Consider the following 20,827-nt stretch of genomic DNA (forward strand, 5'->3'; position numbering starts at 1 on the left):
TTTAAGAGTAAATGCAATTAGTTTACATTGCACATGATTAATTTCACTCTGATATTTGTCTAAAAAGAATCCAGTATATTTTTTGGCATTTATAGGAGTCCAGGTGGATGCTGTGTATTTGGTGTGTTATTTTCCAAAGATGTCAGGCAGGTCAAGAATTTGTAAGTGCAATCACATCCGTTTGGCTTCTAATGAAGGAGAAATATGGAAATGGGTGTGTAACCACATGCAGCGGAAACCCTGTTGTTACCACAAAATTCATCCACATTTCTGAAGTGGATATGTATGTTATTTTTACAGGTCAAATCCTGCTCCCTTCAGTTTTCCTGGGAACAGGATCTGGCTTATAAATAACACTGAAGGTTCAGCAGTGGTGAATTGTGCCTAAGCATACTAATGAAAATATAAGCACCAAGAAACAATGAGCATGGATCCCCTCTTACTCTTGATTTACACGGAGATAAAGTGGGGGCTTGTCTACGCACAAAAACTGAACTGCTTTAACTATACTGGTTTCAAGGCCTGAGTGTGAATGTAGTACCAATATAGCTTATTCCTGTGCAGGAAAGGGAATGCCAATACAAGTGCATCCACCCTAGGGGTTATAATCATGGTAGTTAAAAAAAAAAAAATCACATCCCTAACTAACAAAGTTATACCAGTACAAAAACTGTGTGTACTGTCCTGAGAGAAGACTCTGGCTAGGCTGTTTTTATTAACATGGCAGGAAAGTTACCATGTTTTCTGCCTGATATTTTAGTTTAGAAATCATATTAATAGGACAGAGTATTGTAATAAGCACTGGAAAGGTCCCTTACTATGAGGTGCATGGCGAACATTTATCAAATACAAAGTCATCTCCCTGGCCCTCCCTAGTGCCCGGATACCCTCCTGCTCCACCCCTGGGCAGGACAGAGCCCCCTAGTGCCCGGGTACCCACCCTGGGGTAAAAGGTGGCCCCTAGTGCCTAGGTACCCACCTGCCCCATTCCCAGGGCAGGACACGGCCCCCTAGTGCCTGGGTACCTGCACCCGGGGCAGGATGCAGACTCCCAGATACCCTCCCACGCCCCGGGGCAGGATACAGCCCCCTAGTGCCCGGGTGGACGGCGGCCCCTTAGTGCCCAGGTACCCATCCGCCCCATTCTCCGGACATGGGCGCCCCAGTGCCGAGATCCTCTCCCGACCCGCACCCGGGGCCGGCCACGAACGCCTGGGGCCCAGGTACGCGCCGCCGGGCGGCAGCCGCAGGACGCGGCCCCTAGCGGCCGGCTGTGAGCTGCGGCCTGGCGGGCCGGGCCGGGCCGGGGCGGGGCGGACAATGCCGGGGACACGTGGGCGCGGCGGGGGCAGCGGCTTAGTCCGCGGCGGCGAGGCTGCAGGCTCAGCCATGCCGGGCTCGCTGAAGGAGCAGACGGCGCTGCTGCTGGGCGATTACTTCCAGCACCGCCTGGGGGACCCGGCGCTGCCGCCGCCGCCGCCGCCGCCCAGCCCCGCCGCCGAGACGCTGCGGCGGGCGGCCAGCGAGCTGGAGAGCCGGGAGCGGCCCTTCTTCCGCGCCTGCCGCCCGCTGGCCCTGGACGAGCGGCGGGAGCCGGCGGCGCTGCTGAGCCGGGTGGCGGAGCAGCTGGAGGCGGAGGGCGGCCTGAACTGGGGCCGGGTGCTGGCGCTGGTGGTGTTCGCGGGGAGCCTGGCGGCGGCGCTGGCCGAGCAGGGCAGCCGAGAGGAGGCGGGCCGCTTGGCCGAGGTGCTGGCCGCCTACCTGGCCGAGGAGAAGCGCGAGTGGCTGGAGGCGCACGGCGGCTGGGTAAGGCCGGGCCGGGCCGGTTTGCAGCGGCCGGGCTGGGGACCGTGTAGCCCACGGCACTGGAGCCGCGTGGTCGCGCCCTGGCCGGGGGCTGCCGCCCGCTGGGGGAGGCTCTGACCTGAGCCGGGTACTAACCATAGAAACTCTCCCATTCCGCTGCCCGCTGGAGAGCGCCCCTTTGGCGTGTGGGCCCCTTCCCCAGCGCAGCGCGCTCCGCTCCAAGGGCCTTCCCGGCGGGAGCAGCTGCCCCGCGCGCTCTGGGGTTCCGGGGGAGGGTGACTCGGTCTGCACGCAAGGCTGGGTATTTTTTCCATATATGGGAGCTATGCTGTCCCAGGCCCTGAGGAGGATGCTGTGGCCTGGAGCTTCCCTGACCCCGGTGCGATTCCCCGCTCCCAGTAGAATCCGAGACCCATGCGGTTAGAAGGGACCGCAAGGTCCTCTTGTGTAACCCGCTGCCGAGATGTAGGCGTTGTTGTTTAACCATCCCCTAGTGAAAGAGCTTCCTGACCTCCCTAGGCAGTCCATTTACCAAACCCCTTCTCCCTACCTTGAGGGGGAGAGGGGGCGCCTTTTGTTACTGATAGTCTGGCATATTGTAGTGTAGGGGCCTGCTATGCTTAGTTTCAAACAATGTTATCCAACTAGATCATCTCCCATACAGGCGAGTGGGGGACACTTCCTAGCACAGCTCTATTTAATGCAGACAGGATCTGGGATTTTCAGTCATGTGGGACAACTGATGTCAGGTAGTGCTCTGACAAGCCAGTGTTTGTGTCACTAGCATGGATGGGGTCACTCAGATAAATTTAACACCCATTGCAAGAAAGGACACTAGACACAGCATTGCACTACCTTGTACACACTAATAACTTAATTGTTATTTATCCATAGTGGATGCTCTAATATAGATGAGACTTTAGTAACACTAAAGTTCTTTCCGTGTCTCAGTGCTACTGCTGCTTCCACCAATGGTGAATTACAGCTTCCAAGCTTGTTTCTATAGATGCAGCGTTTGCTAGAATGAGTGTTGAATGCTACAGATCCAGCAGAACCAGGTTTCTGACACTAATTTTAAAATGCTGAAATGTCTTGTCAATGTGGCTGTGCATTATAGTATAGATGGCCACAGTGACCGATAAACTGTGGGATATTTAGAGAACTTGTCACTGTCTAGTCTCATAACTTAATTTGCTTATGCAAACTGGGAGAATGGAGTGTAAAACTTTGCTAACTAAATTCGTAAAATCTCCTGTTTCTTTGTATGGTATTCTTTGTAGTATACACTCTGTGGGTAAGGAGGTCAAGAGGGACAGGCAAACTGAAGTTGTATCTTGGCTAGCTGTGATGAAGCATTAAACAGATTAAAGTGTTGCCCAGTAGACTTGTTACCACTGGGAGTTAAACTGATGGAAGTTATCATGTAGACAAGATTTTGATATCTTTACTACCCTGTTGTTTTAACAGTGAAGTTGAAGCACCATTTAAATTGGTGTCTGGAATTGGTTTGCACTCTATAAACTATGCAATGCATGACATGAAGCCTTTGAAACAAGTATTTGGGCTAAAAATGAGACTCTGTTTATCACTTTAGCAGGACTTCATGGAGACCCTGGATCATAGTCACTGCTCAGGCTCTGCCTGTTTCCACCAGTAGAGATTAGATGATGGAACCCTATTAGTAGGATTGCAGCTGCACAAGCTGTTTGCTCTAATCCGGTTGGAGAGGAGTCAGGACGTATTTAGTATACTCAAGGTGTCTTATTTCAGGCAATTCAGTGGAGGAAGTGTTCCCAAAAGGTGGTCACACACAGTAGCACCACTTCATAATTATTGCTAAATGTGAAAAGATGCATCTAAATTCGTACAAACGTTGCAGTCTGAAACCCAGTCAGACTGTAAAACTAGGTTGGAACAGGGATTAGTTCACATATAATTTTTTTACCTAGGTTAGTTCCTTGCTGCCAAACGTTTTGCAACAAAATATAAATCTGCTACATGTTACTTTTTTTAATACAAGTCTGACACATGGAGACAAAATCCTGGTAGAGAAGATATAATGGAGGTGTTATGTTTCTTACATAAATTAAACTGGGTTGTTTCAAAATAGAACACCCAATGAAATTAAAAAGTAACAGGAAGCAATCTTGTGGAAGTCCATTGCTATGGAGTTGAATCTAAAACTTAGTAGGATTCAAAAATGGAATGCTTCATTTGATAAGAACATCCACTCCTACATTAGATAAGACTTTAAAAAGACTGCCCACCCTCATGCTTCAAGGCATAATTCAGCCACTAAATGATAGGGAAAATTTATTTCCTATCATCATTGGACTTTAATATTAAAATGTGATTACAATATATGGGTATATCTTCACAGAAGAGTTTGCCTGGGCTCTTTCTTGAGTGTTGTCCTCAACCCTCTCCAATCTGCACACAGACCCCTCAACTGAATTTGGTGGTGCTTTCAATCTAGGCTAGCTGATATAACTGGGGTGTGTGGGTTAGAGCCAAGATCTGCTTTTACTTGAGCTGGTAACCAACCCACTTTGCAGTTACTACACAGCCCAAGTGCTGATAGTTTCAGTTCCCTCCCACAATTCTTCCATGTGCCCAGGACAGACAAGTTCTCACAGTTCACTCAGCACAAAGAACCATGGGATATGTCCCCAGAATTCCTAGCAACAGACCTAGGAGAGTGCAGCACCAGCATCAACCTAGGAACTTGGTACCACTTTGTAATGCAGTTACTCGTATCCAAGCATTCAGATCTCCATTTTCAAATAAAACCTAGGAGAGGAACATCTGGGGTTTTTTTTTTCCCTTCAGGCAGAGAGTCTGCTGAAGTCTGATTATATACTGAATGAAAGAATTTGGGCAAGGGTTCCAAGAACATGTCATTTAGTCTCTCTGAATGTTAAGCAATCAACAAACTACATTTCAAAGCCACAATGTAGCTTTAAGTTATTTTTTTCTGTTAACATGCAAACAAGCTTGTGTGCAGTGTGAAGTACTCAAATGCTATGCCCTTCTTTCAATTAAGAGAAGACTCTGTTTGCCTTGTGTTTTAGCAGATACCTTAACCAACAAGTAACATACTAAGGATATGAGGGATATGAAATATGCTAGATGCACTTTCTAGAAGTGTGCTGACATGCTGTTGGGCTAGTCTTGTTTAAAGCTCTCAGAAATCAGTTAAGCAAACGCATTTTGACTTCTAATACCTTTGTATCAAATCCTGTCCTTATTAAGTCCATGAAAATCTTACTGTTGACTTCGCTGGGCCAAGGATTTGGCCCTAGGCTTAACCGAAAAGTAAAGTACAGATGTAGACCAGATTATTTTATTAAGTTCAGCAACACACTTCAAAGTAGGAACACCAAATATTTATAGTCCAGAATTTGCATGCAAGTCTTGAATTTCATTTGTATATCAAGTCACCACTAAGCTATATGCTTGATTCCTTTGAGGTACGCAGTGTTCCCCACTTGCTCCCAAAACTGTCATTGCATTGATGGGGCTCTCTGAGTAAATAATAATTAAAAAAAAAAAAATCTGATCAATTGTATTCCCAAAATCATTGTATATGACTCAAAGCACAGTTTTCTATTGTACTTGGAATACACATCTGGAGAACGGTCAAAATGATTGTGGAATACCAGGCATTTAGTTCAATTTCAGACATTTTAAAAAGAAAAGGAGTACTTGTGGCACCTTAGAGACTAACAAATTTATTAGAGCATGAGCTTTCGTGAGCTACAGCTCACTTCATCGGATGCATCCGATGAAGTGAGCTGTAGCTCACAAAAGCTTATGCTCTAATAAATTTTAGTCTCTAAGGTGCCACAAGTACTCCTTTTCTTTTTGCGAATACAGACTAACACGGCTGCTACTCTGAAACCTGAGACATTTTAAACAATCTCTTAAACATCATTTTAAATAGTACTGATCATTTGATGCTGGTACAAATAAGAATAAAATAAACTTTTCTAAGAGCCTTTGGCTTCATTATTTTGCCTTTTGGAAAAGTTAGTTGTGTGTTTTTTAAGTGATCACTTGCTCACCTGAATGCTAATTGAAATATGACTGTTGGCTAAAATGTAAACTATCATTTACCAAAAAATGCATTAACTGTTTGCACAAATTAAAGTGTAAAGAACAAAGTTCCGGAAGAAATTAAGAGCATAACTTGTTTACATAGATATCTGCCAAACAGAGTTCAAACATGACCATCTGGTGTTGTATTACTGCCACTCTTGATTATCATGAATAAAGATCTGGAAGAGCAGCTGCCAGCTTCATTCTGTCATAGGTCAACTCTGAATTGAGTTACTTGCAGACTTTCCAAGTAGCATGTGTAATCAGAATCGTGCATGGAACTGGGAGAAGGGGCCGCATTAAGACTTCTATCTCAAGTGGAAATTTCCATGCACTGTTTCAAATATTCTCCTAGGCGTGAATGAAGAAAAAATACAACCAGCTCTATTCAGAGACTTGCATAAAAAAGCAAAAATATATTAGTGAAATACTAAATGTCTCCATCTAGGAAGGTGGTTGTTGCACTGTAAACCATGTTTACAGATATCTGTCTTCTAGTAGTGAACAACTGAAATAACCAAAGCATGGTTGTTTTTACTTTACCCCAAGTAGACTCAAATTCTCACTTTCTTTTGCTTTTCTAGGATGGCTTCTGCCATTTCTTCAATGGACATGGCTCTCAACCAACTGACCAGAACAGTACCATAAGCAGTGCGATCATGGCAGCAGCAGGGTTTGGACTAGCAGGATTAGCTGTTCTCTTGGCTGTACGATAGGCTGATCCAGTGGAACTTGCAATGAAAAGTACTCAACAAACTGCCAATTAGATTTCAGTCTATTTTCTATAGGATTGACTCTTTAAGAAGATAGAAGTTTATATTTTTTAACTGGCTTGGAGAATTGTCTTACCACATCCTTGGCTATAAACTGCTTTACTTGCTACCCAGTAACAGCACAAATGAAAATGTGTACCTAAGCCACCATTTGTGCATGTACACGTTGCTTATCGGCTCTGACCATCCTCTGGACCTCTTTCTTTGAAAGATGTAATCTAAATATTGCCATAGTTCATTCATGTACTGTAACTTCAGAGTATTCAATGTTATGCTAGAATAAGCCGTGGCAGTCTTGCAACCAAACCCTTTGTTCAAGATATTTTGTTTAAATGGGAGTAACTTTAGAACACAACTTCAGCTATGCTGTAAGGTGAGCTAACACTAACTGTAATGTAATATGGTTTATAACTCCAAATGTGATGCACTGCACATAATACTGAGAGGCAATTCATTGGTTAGTCTAGAGCAATGAGTACCTATGTTGTAAAGAACATTATGGCTTAATATTAGGGAAATATGACTAAGAATAGTAGTCTACACTACAAATAGGTGAGGACTGATATAAAAGCAGAAATGGCTGCAAAATCTGTTCTTACTGAAAGGAATTTAACTATTGAAAACTTTAATTGGTATATTTGGAAATCCATTGAAGGCTGGAATTTCTCTGGATTTCCCTGTCAAAACCAGAATTTCCATATATCTTAATATATTTTTGAAGTATTTATCACTGTATAATACTTGTAGCCATGACATCTTTATTTTTGTTTGAAATTTCATTTTGAATACAGGTTCTCATGATCTCTCTAGTGTATATCAACCATTGTCTCCCTTGATCTAACAGTGTTAGTCTGTTGTCAACAAGCTGTGTATTTCTTTCTATTGTTTCTAGTAGCTTTTAACTTTCCTGGGTTACTTGTAGCTTGTACAATTTTACTGTGGTGACTTAATATGGTGAATAAATACTATTAAGTATTTTTATTTTAAAGAGTTAAATCTTCCTGGATTTATTCAGATGACCGGCATACCTGTTTGAAGCATGAACGTTAACCGTTTACCTGAATGCGTAACTTACCTCTACCTTTTTTTTGAGTGTTTTGACAGCAAACAAAAGGGAGCTTGTGGCTTTGCAGCAATGTGCAAATCTCTCTTAACAGTTCTATCTGTAACCACTTCCTGCAGCTCGGTTTAGTGAAGGGCCCTTAAGAACCACCCCCACCCCCATCTCTACAGACTAATATTTTTGCAAATAGAGTCTTAAGAAATAAATCAGTGACTGACTACATAGGTGGAAGGATTCAGAAGAATTGTAATTAAAAGTATTCTTCAATACTGGCCTGCATTGCAGCTAGCTATTTGTATTGTCCAGATTCCTGTGCTAAGAGGATAGAGCTCAATTAAGAACAGAAAATGAAAATTATGAAGAAGTGCTGGTAAGTCTTGCATGGAGGTAGAAGCTTATCATTCTTTCTTAAGAACCGTGATACTTCTATTAGGCACTACGTAGAGAGAGACCTGCATTAAAGACAGACCACTTATGTTCTACCCCTTATCTCCCTTTCCTCCCTACTTGGTGGGGTTTACAGTTTTTTAAACCCATCTAAAACTTTATTGGCTTAAATTCTTCAAGGCCTTAGGCTTAGCGTGTTTAAAATATCCCCCAGGCCCCATTCTGTAAAATGCTTGTGGAACTTTCAGGGTTTCTTAAATTGCACACTTATACAGATAAATACACAAATGGTTGCAAAGCACATACTACAAAGGGGTGGCTAATATGAGGCTGGGATGTCTGTCTGTCTGAGACCAGAGTATTGTGTAGCTGAAGACAAAATAAACAAACTGCTGTAATTTTCCTGTTATCCTCCCAGATGAATATACTCTTACCAGCATTTCACACACTGGGTAGTTGTCCCTCTGCCACCCTTGTTCCAAATATTATCTAACATCTCCTCAGTGCTCCCCTCCAAAAAACACAATCCTGTTGCTCCTGGAGTATTGTTTTGCTGTGCAAATGTGAACAAGATTCAAGGTGAAGTTTTGGTAGACATCAGTTAACTTAAAAACTAAGAAGTTGCAATGAACTATTGCAACTGCTCTACCCTTTGCTTCTCTGTTGTTAATGCCAAGGTGTTTGCGTAGGGGTGTAAATGAAGTAATAATGGGGAGAGCGGTTTCCCTGGTGCTACTCTCTCTGGTATTGAGACCCCTGCACTGTAATTTATATCTTATGTAGAACTCCATTGTGCTAATCATGAATAAAAATGCAGGGAAACTAACAAAAGACAATATTATTTATTCAGAGTTGGCAAGTTCCAGAGAGGATGGAGAGAATGTTATCTTCCCCTCAATGCTGTTCATTCAGAATAAAAATGTGTACTTGTTTTCTGTTGTCTAACCCTGCGAATTCAGTGTCAATGGGAGATTCAGGCCTTATTGTTCAAGGCACTGCATCTGCTTATTACAAGGTGTGGTCCCTTCCCTTGGTTCATAATTGAAATAGTTGCTCTATGTGTAAATCTGCCCATCGATCACCTTAAGAGACTTCCTCTGGGGGAGAGGAGTAGTTAGACTTGTGCCAAACCATGTTTATTGGTAACTGCAGTTGTAGTGCCCAAAACAGGTTACTTATCAGTAAGTGAGAATAACACAAGGAAATAATGGTGGTTTCCCAAAATCAGTCACCTGAGTACTTCCCTATGTTTTCTGTAACAGGAATATCATGTGATAGTGACAAAAAGGAATTAAAACTTTAGTTTCTCAAGTAGCTCTATATATACTCAGATTTTTTTGCTTGCAAAATAAGGTTAAATACGTATGGAAATGTGTATATCCTGGCTCCTATCCCTTTTGCTCATATTTCAAGTTGGGCAAAGATAAAATTGTCTCATTCCAGTATGCAGACCAGTGAAGGGTTGTCATTACCTGCCCTGCAACCTGGGCTCCCTCACCGTACTTTGCTGTTGAGTGGCCCAGGGTTGGAGTTACACAAAAAGTAGGCAGGTCATATCCTGAGTGTCTGTCTAGCTGCAGTCCTGGTCCAGCAACTCTGACCCTTGCAACCATAGTTACTACCTGCAGGGTGACCTCAACACACTCCCAATTACAAATTTTCATGTGTGTGTGTTCGTTCTGCACGGGCCTACCCTCTCCTGGACTGTTCAGATATTATAGATCCCTTTGCCCTGTAAGAGGTAAATATCCAACAACCTTCCAAACAGCTCAGTTTAAATACAGCACTGGATTAATTTTAACTATTAAAATTTATGTATACAAATATTTTTAAGTGAGTGCAAGGTATTAAAGTCCAAAATGGTTAAAAGAGAAATAAAGATAAAATTTTCTAAGACCTAAAACTTAGTTCAAGATAAAAACATTTTCACAGCAACATTCCTAACCAAATTTTCATGTCAGGATCCCTCCCAAAGTCAAAAGGCGTGTTTCTTTGTCTTAAGTAAAAAAGATAACCTAGGGTGTTTTTGCCCCTCACCCTCGGGGCTCCATACCCTGCCCCTGCCCCAAGCACCGGTTTTGCACTTCCATTGACCAGGAACCAATAAAGGAGCCAAACCTGCTTCTGCCCCATTCTGGGGCGCAGTATGGTGTCAGAACAAATAAGGACTAGCCTGCCTTAGCTGGGCAGCACCCCTGATGGGACTTTTAACGGCCCGGTCAGCAGAGCTGACCAGAGCTGCCATGACCCAGTGCCTTCCATTCCACGACCTAGTACTGGCTCGTGATCCACAGTTTGAAAACCACTAGGCTAGAGGCATCAGCTTGTCCTTCGTTCTGGAGAAACTAGTTTACCCCCGTTGCTGTCCCCCAGACCCTGTTTATTGCTTATATGTAAACTGAGATAAACACACACTTCTGTGTTTAGGCTAGATCTGTTTAACAACTTCTGCCTAGTTGGGCTTCATGGGTTTGAACATGTGCTAACAGCATCATATGGGGCAATTCATAACTTTACATGTAATATTGCTACGTACATTTCAGCATGATAGTATTGACCAGTGAGTTGTTTTTTTAAAATGATACCTCACAAGGCATATTTTGTACAAAGATTATTATAATAGTGTGTAGGGTGTGAATACAGAGATGCATTTGGTCACAAATATCTTGCACAAAATCTCATGAAATTCTTAATTTTAGATAAGGCAAGACACGCAGACAAAATCATAGAACTTATTTTGCTGATTGCAACAGTAGGGCAGTGGAGAAAAGTAGTAAATGTCTATTATGACCCAGAGTCTGAAAATATCCTTGAATGAAGCCACAACCAGCCTTCACACTAAATTTTTTTCCTTTTAGAAGTGAAGTGTGGCTGATGCTTTGATGTCAGTCTCGTGGAGTATTCTCCATGCACTGTGTTTCAGCACAAAGGATGTTTGTTTATTTGCTGCTAATCCATAGGGGAGTCAAAGGCAAAAATATGAGTTGAGAGCTAGGAAAATGGATATTATTTTGTTTAATCCTACTAGAGCAGCAGAGCTTTGGTGAAGAAGTAGTCAAAGAACAAAAGATGTAATGTGAATATCATTTGGAGGACTATTTTCTTATTACCAAGGTACTGAGAAAGAGAGTACATAGCTATTCTCTTTGCACTACACAGTGCTGTTTTCTCTTTACAACAGCAGCATTGTATAATATAACAAGACTTAATTAGGGACAAAACTTGGGTAGTATAAATCAATGTGGTTCCATCAGCTTCAACTGAGGAGTTGATTCTTAGTTTTAGTCTAAGCATTCACATTGTTTTGTTTTTTAAAGCCAGGGATGAAACAGTGCAGACTAATTGATTAAATCAACTGATGTTTCATGCTCCCTGTTTGCCATCAAAAAATAAAAGGAAGCAAAACCTTGCCTAAAAAAACCCCACACACTTCTCTAAGAAAGGAATGGTAAGTTGATGCTCTCAATAGTAAGCACTCAGATATAACATTCAGGTTTATTTTATGATAAGTGCTTCAGAAATAACAAAGACCCTCATCCCATAAACACTTAACACATCTGTAACTTTGTTCTTATAAATTGACCTAACTGACTTCAGTGGAACTACTCATGAGTATAGTTACACACCTGCTTTAGTGTTTGTAGAATCAGGGCTGTAAATAATACCTGAAATATTTATATTTTTGCTATTAGGATTAACATATGGTAACTGTCATGTAATCCATCTGGAGCACAAACCTACAGACGCTATGAACGGTAACTCATGTAATCCAACTGGAGCACAAACTTGCAGATACTGTGAACAATCAGTTTTTCACAGTGTCTATAGGCATGTGCAAGATTTTGTCATGGGAAAATGTTCTCTTATTCCTATTCTGCTAAAACAAATATACCTCCTTAAACTTCACACCCGGTGAGCAGACACACTGAAGTCAATGGACATACCTCGTGTATGTAAAGTTAAGCACTTATAGGAACCCAGCATGTATCCTACTGAACTGAAACTGAGGTCCATCTAGTCTAGAATCCTGTCTCAGACATTAACCAACACCAGATGCTCCAAGGAAGATGTTAGAACTCCTCACGAGGTAGATATGAGATAATCTGCCCCCCCACATTAGATCTCATCGTGATCTCTAAGAGTTAGATTGGTTTTAGCTCTGAATCATGATATTTAATATCCCTTCCAAAAACCTTTAGCATTTGTTATTAGAATTCTGGATATTCTTGATATCTATATAGAAGTCCAATCCCCTTTTTTATTCTTGCTAAATTTCTTGGCTTCAGTATGCTGTGGCAATGAGTTCTATAGTCTAATTGTGTGGTGGTGTTGTTTTTAAAATCAGCTTTGAATTTGCCACTTTTTAATAAGGTACGTAAGTCTTTGCAGGATTGGGACTGTGGATGGCTGACTTAGAGCTGCACAAAGGAAGCCAATTGAATCACACAGCAAAAAGAAATCTTACTGTGCTATAAACCACTGGAACTATGCTAAATATTCTGGACTGCCATCTAACTATTTTTACATATATACAGACAGCTCCATTAACAGAGTCTTCTATTTTAAATGTATTCCCACCATGGGTTGCTGTTATAGGGCCCAATCCTGTTCCCATTGAAGAATGAGTCATGTCTTTGACTTCAGGGACAGGATAGACACATGGGTAAGAATAATTAAAAAGAGAAATACTCAGGGCTTGTCTACACTTACAGGGTGATCGATGCATGAAGACCTGCTAAATCGACCACAAATCACTCTTCCATCGACTCCTGTACTCCATCTGAACAAGAAGCGCAAGGAGAGTCGATAGGAGAGCATCTCCCATCGACAGAGTGTAGTGTGGATCCCACGGTAAGTAGATCTAAGTACATCAACTTCAGCTACGTTATTCATGTAGCAGAAGTTGCATAACTTAGATTGATCTTCCACCCCCCCCCCCCCCCATAGTGTAGACCAGGCCTCAAAATGTCTGGAGACCTTTCAACACTATATAAGTTTGAAAACATAGGGTAATTTTTATCAGATTACAAAACTTGTGAATGTAACCCCTTTATCCAAGGTGAACAAAAGGAAAGGGGACAAACAAATGACTAAATGGACAAGAAAAATAGTCTGAAACATCACATTTATTTGATGTTGTTTTTAAATTTTCTCTTCCTTTTTCTTACGTTCCAGTCATCTTAGATGATGAAAATAAACTAGCATGGGTTTCACTTTTTCCAGCATGTTTCTAGACTGTTTCACTCTGACAATCTCACACACCACAAAAATGCTATTGTGCTGGGCTAGCACACATTGATGGGAAAGGTCTAAATCCTAACCCAAAATGTAATCCTTGACTTACTGTTAGAGTTCATGAAGATGTTTCTATTAATACCAAATCTTATAAAACTTTTTTTAATATAAAAGAAAACCTTTATTTTAGGCTTTAACTAGCTGTGTGTGTCATATAAATCCCTTTCAAAATGGTGGGGGGGTGGTTTTGGTTGTATTTCAATCATGATTATATTGAAGTCAAATCCGTTCTCTCAAAAATTCTTTTTAGAGTGAAACAATTAGAGTATCCCTCTTGTGAGAGAGTTCCCTGCCTGGGCCCAGTCTAGCTTGCTTTATTCAAATTAGCGAGAGTTTGACCCTCTGTGTTTGTATTTCTTTATTTTCATTGACATTCTTTCTGGTCTTCAAGTTGTCCATTTGTACCCATGTAATTTATGCTCTTATTTCCTGCACTATATCATGTAACCACCATTAGTGGATTGGCTAGCTTGTGGTTTCTGGCTTTTCACCCATTTTAGGTCGTTTTTGAAGTGCATGATCTATTTGCATTGGTTAGGAAATAACCCATTTTAAAAGGGGGGGGGGTTCAGTGAGGGATTGTGCCTAGTATGAGAATCATATAATTTCCTGTAGTAAGTGACTCGGCATTGGAAATTGGAAAGGCATATTTTAAGAGAACCACTGTAAGTACTGTAGACAACTTTTGTTCTCCTCTGCATTTCAACCCTCTAATGATTCTATGTTGACAACTCACTTTGGAGAATTCCTGTGTTTGATTGGACATGCTTTTTTTTTTCTGGACATGGGAGGTGCTTTCAATTGTAAGTCTAGATATAGTGAGTATTGGACGAACTCCATACCCCCATACCCCTTATACGTACTGCTATTTTGATGCTGTCTCCTTTTAAATGTGGTGTGATATCTATGTTAGCCTGTGGGGTCTGAATGGGGTAGGGATGGACCAAATCCTCCACAGGGGTAAATCAGCAGACAGTAGTTTCATTGAAATTCAACTCCACCAATTTACACCAATGGAGGATTTGGTATGGGGTGTGTGTGTGTGTTGCTGTACATAGTACTCCACATTCTGATTGAAAGGCTATGTTTCTTGCAAATGTAGCTGTTTTAATTTTCTATTAAATAGTAGTAGTTAGTGTGCTTTACTTCTTCAAAGTACTGTACAAACAAAAAAGTGTCACCTGCAACATTTTTGTTGGCTTCTTTGTAGTTGCCATTTTCATGTTAAGAAATTAGTTGGCTGGATGATTTCTAAATTTTAGCTGGTCCTTTCCTAAAGATTATCCTGAAAGAATCCCCGCATATTTTAATGACTAGGAACAATGAATTGACACTTACAAACATGTACAGAACTTTTCTTCTTGAGTTTGAAAAGCATCTTACAAATGTGGTAAGTATCGTCATGTCCATTTTCAGATGGGGAAACTGAAGCACGGATTGGTTAAGCGACCCTACCCAAGATCAAACAGCTAGAGGTTGCAGAGCTGGGAATACAACCACCATCTCATTGATTCCCAGTGCAGTGCCCTAGCCTCTGGACCATGCTAAAGTGCAGTGTCTCTATGTTCACAAAGAACAAGGAAGTTCCACTGTGGCATGCTGGATGCTCATTGTTCAGGATGAGATGCGCTCCTTCCTACACAAGCCCTGAGAAAGTGGGTTTTGGGTGGTGATTGGGGATGAAATACATCTCCCATCATGTGGTCAGGCCTCAGAGTAGCAGTTCATGGGCTGGAAGAATGGTTACTACCATTCTGCACGCTTATGTGCCGATTTCTCGGCTTCTAGATATGCCTTCCCTGTAGCTCATCTTGGTAGCCACAAGCAGTTGGAATGCCATTAGTGTCTTTCCCTAGAGCAACACCCTGCCCCACAGCCATTTCAGCTCAAGGGCTGGCCTTTGGGCCTGTTCCTACTTGTAGTTTGCCATAACCTGAGTTTGGTCCCTAAAATAATGTGCAAAGGATCCATGTTCACTCAGGCTGTCTAATCCAGCAGGGACTCCTGAGGGGTTGGCTGATGGTAGGGGAGGGAGATCTAGTTATATTTTCTGGCCAATAGGGATTGACCGTTTTGGTATGTTCCTTTTGAATTCTTGCAGAGATTCGTGTTTGATATGCATTTTCTGAGTATAGAATAAGGCCCGGGGGCCGCATCCGGCCCTTCAGATGTTTTAATCCCGCCCTCGAGCTCCTGCCAGGGAGCAATGTCGAGGGCTTGCCCTGCTCCGCGCAGCTCCCACAAGCAGCAGCATGTCCCCCGTCCAGCTCCTACACGTAGGGGCAGCCAGGGGATTCCGCACGCTGCTCCTGCCCCAAGCACCGCCCCTGCAGCTCCCACTGGCCAGGAATCACGGCCAATGGGAGTTGCGGGGCGGCGCCTGCAGATGGGGCCAGAGGGGGGACATGCCACTGCTTCCAGGAGCTGCTTGAGGTAAGCGCCACCCACAGCCTGCATCCCGGACCCCCCCTATGCCCAAACCCCCTGCCCCAGCCCTGATCCCCCTCCTGCCTTCCAAACACCTCGGTTCCAGCCCAGAGCACCCTCCTGCATCCCCAATCCCTCATGCCCAGGCCCACTCCAGAGCCCACACGCCCAGCTGGAGCCTCACCCCCTCCTGCACTCCAATCCCTAATTTCGTGAGCATTAATGGCGTGCCATACAAATTCCATACCCAGATGTGGCCCTTGGGCCAAAAAGTTTGCCCACCGCTGGAATAAGGGTACCAGAAAGTGTAACCATCCAGAGACAAAAGTGAAACCGCTCAGTTTGTGCATTGTCTGCGCCAAAGCGAAGTGCAAACAGATGACAGTGAAGAGTTAATTACATGTTTGAAAAGTAAGATGTTCAGTGACACAGGTAAGAGCATTTGCCTTTATAAAATATAGTGACTGCACAACCAACCTCTTAGTTCAGATGAGGCTCTAGCTAACAGTCAAGAAAAATTTTCCTGCAAGCTTTAGGTTAAAGTGGTTACTTCAGGTGAGCATTTCCCACTGGAAAGTGGACTATTGCATGATCATGCAAGGCACTGTGCATACCTCCTGGGAGGTGATCAGCACTTTCAATGCAAACTGATCACCTCCCAAGAGGTGCTCAGTAACTTGCAAGTTGGGTATTTTTACTGTACGGGTTCCAATCCTGCTCTCATTGAAGTTCCTGGCTAAACTCTTGCTGACTTCACTGGGAGGTAGCAGGTTTGGGCCTCATGATTTTTAACCAGACTGTGTCCATTTTAAATGCACAATGGCTAAGTAGTGGTTCTCAAACTTTTTTGGGGGGGGACCACATGAAAATTGCTGAGGATCTCGGCGGACCACTTAGTGATCTTTCCAAATGTTGTTTGTACCGTTAGCTAACTGTTGTAAAGTGCTTTGGATAAAAATGCTATACATAAAAAACCCCCGTAATAATAATCATTTTTTGTTCTACAAATAAAAACACACAACTCATATTTTAATATCAGTAGTCTTACCTTTCTAATGTGATGGATGTGCCCTCTCTTCCCTGCCGTGGCAGCCCCTGAGCTGGGGCTGGGAAGGAGGGGGGTCCTTCCCTCTCTCTCCCCCATTGCGGCAGCACCCAAGGTGTGGCTGGGAAGGAGGACCATCTCTTCCCAGTAGCCGCAGCCCTGGACCTGGGGAAAGTCACTGTTTTCTCTGGCCAGCGCAGCCCTGCATGTCCCAAATCCACCCCCCCTTCTCACCCCACTGCCCCCTCCCTGCTTCTCTTTATTCCCCCCAAGGTCACCACCTCACCTTACATGTGCATCTTGTTCAGGGTCCAGGTACCTAATTAGTGGAACCATGCCTGCACGGCTCCACTAATTAGGTAGGTTGCCCTTCATTCTTTTGTGTGCAGCCATCCAGGCACACACCTTAGAGGGAACTATCCACAGACCAACAGTGAATGGACCTCACAGTTGGTCCGCAGTTTGAGAATCTCTGGGCTAAGGAATTCATGTATTGATTTCATCCTTAGCTCACCCCAATATCTGTAGGCATTGCAAATCATGTTCCACTCTGGGCATCTAACAACAGTACTTTGTGCACCTATATAAGCTGCAATACCTAACTGTTGCAGAATTGGGTGACTTATGGGTGAGTCCAACTGCAATTCTGCCTCCCTAGCCTTTTTGTGGGTCTAAGCCAGACTCTTAATGTTGTTTTAACATATCACAGCTTCTGGTGTAGAAGTATGATACCCTCGGGCAACCATTCTGCAGATCAGGGGTGAAATCCTGGCCTCACTGAAGTCAATGGCAAAACTCCCACTGATGTCAATGGGGACAGGGTTTCACCCCAGATTTCCTACTGAAGTCAGTGTAATTGTTGCATATGGAAGGACTGCAAGATAATTGTATGTCCTAATTCTGTAACCCTTATTCGCTTATGACCAGCTGTTCCTTCTGCAGTCTCCTATCACAAATAGAAATTCTAACATGAGTAAGTGCTACTCAGTGTAAAAGGTAAATTATCTGGCTCTTGGCTAGGAAGCATAAGAGACTACATCAGTCCACAAATGTGCCCCTAAATCATTCTCTTTTATATTTCAATTGAATGTTGACCATTTTTCTGATGTTTTCACCCTGATTTTAAAAAAAATCAAAAACGTTTCCTGCAAAATCCTTTTAAAATATCAGCATAAAACAGCCTAAAATCAAACAAAAGTATGGAAATTTCACAGGCTTCATATTTATAGTCCCCTAAATCTCACATACCTTGTAGTACTCCCCATAAAATACTATCTGCCTTGCTAATAATATATGTATTTATCAATGTTTCCAGTAGGCTTTATTAATGTAAGATGTTTCATGGCGGGAAGAGGTTAATCATGTGAATAAATAGGTCAAAAGATTACGTGAAACAAGAAACTCAACACCAATTATTCTACCATCTGTGCTAAATTTGATCCGGTGTTATATATGGATTCCAGTAATCATCCATCTCCCATTGTTGCCACATGCATTGGTGGGACACTTTGAACTCCCAGAAGTTGGCACTGAAGAGCTGGACAGGCTTTGTCTTGGTAACAGGAACTGTCCTTTAGAAGTGCATGAAGTAGCTCTGACTTGGCAACTGGGTGGGAGTTACTCAGCTATCAATCAGTGCAATGGAACTGTAACTGAAAATCCACTCGAGCAACTTCTGAGAAAGACACAAACTTCCAAATGATTGTAGCACAAATACAGCAACTGCCTTGGGGCTGTTGTAATGTGTGACGGTTGGAACAGCACGCCAGTATTCATTCAGCCGGCCCAGGATTGCTGGCACGTCCAGCCATGCCCTCCCCACTCCTGGCACACCCCCAGGACCCCCACAACATTGGTGGCTGGGGGAGGCAGGAGCAAGTGGTGTACAGCTGACATGTCAGCTTTGTGCAAGGGATCCCTCTATGCAAGGGGAATCCCCAGACAGTTGTTTAAGCCAGGTTTCCAGAGTCAGGGCCAGGATCTGGCCCTGTGCCTGGACATTGAGGGTATTATACTGAGATGGAAAGTTCTCTGCTTTTCTTGAAAAGAGAAAAGGAGTACTTGTGGCACCTTAGAGACTAACAAATTTATTAGAGCATAAGCTTTCGTGAGCTACAGCTACAGCTCACTTCATCGGATGCATTACTTTTCTTGAGGAACCCTAAGTATTCCCTGATCCCACTCACAAGGGTCCCTATCTTGGTAACCATCCATGCAGCTGAGGAGGACTTTGGGCTCTCTTGGAGATGTTACTTTAGACTGCAGTGAGCCACGCTCAGCCCTGGTGTAAGTGGGCTTCATTGAGTTATGTCCAATAATGCCAACACTGAATATGGCTGAGGGAGCAGATGTTCCCTCTGCAGCATTCATAGCTGCGGAGGAGAGACTGGGAACAGAATGTGACCTCAGTTACTGTCACTGCTTCTTTAGCAAATCTCTGTTTTGCTCAAGGTCCAGCAACTAAGTCTAGAGACTCCAGAACAATTTTTTTTAACTGTATCCTAGCCTCGCCTGAATGTGTTGACTTGAGCTGATCAGAAAATCTTCTCTTTTCCTCCTATAGGACATTTTAACTTTTTGTTGAGAAATTAAAAATTTATGAGGCGAGCAGACACTTTCCATCAAATGTTTTGTTTAATCAAAAAACCCAGTTTTTCATTTAAAGAAATAAAAAAGGGTTCAGTGGAAAGTTTTTCAGTAGCCCTCGTCTTGACCTTCGGGACTCTCTGTGAGGCCTGCCTGGTTAGGGAGGGCTGAGACAGTGGGGGCAGGGTGCTTTGAAGGGGAGCTTTCAGGATAGGAGATTTTGAATAGTAATATGCTTATTGTCTGGTGGTGGGTGGGAGAGAGAAATGTGCTGCGGTTCTGGATTTGTAATATTGTCACTTAAGTAAAGGCCAGAATGCCTAGAGCCTCTGTTGGGGGATTATTTTATGTTGCTTTAACATAGAAATAAATAAGATATTTTTGTGTCTATTTTCCTCCTTATACTTTAAAACTTGCATTTTTTTTTTCAGAAAAGAGTTCTACATATAATTAACCATCAGGGGGTGGTAGGCAGGGTCTCTGATGATACTCATGTATTAGTTGTTACTGCCATCAGGACTACTCTACATCAACCCATTGAGCACCCTGGGCCATAAAATTGTGTGCCCCCACACTCCTAAAAGCACTCAGTGGGCACAAAGTAATTTGATAGTGAGTGTGCTGAGATTTTTTTTTCTTCCAATGTGTCTCTTAGATCAAGTAGCTTTTGTAATACGCAACCAGGAAGGCTCATATTATAGCAGCATCTGGAGGCTCCAACTGAGTTCAAGGCCCAGTTATGTGGGGCATTGTACATACTCACGGTAAGACACAGAGAATCTACAGTTGAAGGCGTCAATCCTGCTATGGACTGTGTGGACAGATCTTTGTGCCCATGGAGAATCTCACTGGAGCACATCCTTGTGGAGATACCACACTGTGACTTATGGTCCTTGACCTTCCAATAGATAATGTTAACTGACTTCACTTTCTCCTGGCACTGAGGTGTCCGTGGATCCCATGCTCTGCCAGCTTTCCAAAGATGATGTTGGTATTGCAGACTTCACCTTGGAATCATGGTCCTTGCTAGTCTCATGCCAGAAATCCACCAGAGCTTTGGACTCAGCCCCTGGCCAGCTGGCAACCTGCTAAGCCAATATCTTCCTGGCTGCCCCTTTTACACAGAAAGAGCTGTGCAGAACTGCAAACATTGCTACTGGAAGCCAGATATGAATGTGGGGTTTGAAAGCTGAACTGGCCTGTATGAATTGGTAGGTTATCTCTGGCCCAGAAACAAGGAATAGGTGGACAGCAAGAAAAGACTGTCCGGGGGAATTGTGGGAAGGCACCAGTGGACTAGTGACACTGAAAAGTTGTGTTGCAGTGATAGCCAGCATCCACTGTGGT

At 43.2% G+C, this 20,827-nt stretch overlaps 1 protein-coding gene and 1 long non-coding RNA gene across 2 annotated transcripts in view; both read left to right on the forward strand.

Moving 5' to 3' along the window:
- Positions 1-1,337: 1,337 nt before the first annotated feature.
- On the forward strand, positions 1,338-7,665 carry BCL2L10 (BCL2 like 10). The gene is made up of 2 exons (XM_038420696.2): positions 1,338-1,806; positions 6,489-7,665. Exons 1-2 carry the CDS (start codon positions 1,390-1,392, stop codon positions 6,618-6,620), a joined length of 549 nt encoding a protein of 182 aa, XP_038276624.1. The 5' UTR covers positions 1,338-1,389; the 3' UTR covers positions 6,621-7,665.
- Positions 7,666-11,939: 4,274 nt separating this feature from the next.
- The window catches only part of LOC119862042, a 42,497-nt gene continuing 33,609 nt past the window's right edge, over positions 11,940-20,827 (forward strand). The window contains exon 1 of the long non-coding RNA XR_006274964.1: positions 11,940-12,978. This is a non-coding gene — a long non-coding RNA (uncharacterized LOC119862042). The remainder of the gene's footprint in view (positions 12,979-20,827) is intronic.

Source organism: Dermochelys coriacea, chromosome 10, assembly GCF_009764565.3.
Source record: "Dermochelys coriacea isolate rDerCor1 chromosome 10, rDerCor1.pri.v4, whole genome shotgun sequence".
In the NCBI taxonomy this organism is placed as follows: Eukaryota; Metazoa; Chordata; order Testudines; family Dermochelyidae; genus Dermochelys; species Dermochelys coriacea.

Bases quoted from the DNA above. Each gene is read 5' to 3' on its own strand.
- BCL2L10 (XM_038420696.2), top strand. From the start codon at position 1,390: ATGCCGGGCTCGCTGAAGGAGCAGACGGCGCTGCTGCTGGGCGATTAC. The intron at 1,807-6,488 runs GTAAGGCCGGGC...TTGCTTTTCTAG, and splicing joins TGGAGGCGCACGGCGGCTGG to GATGGCTTCTGCCATTTCTT.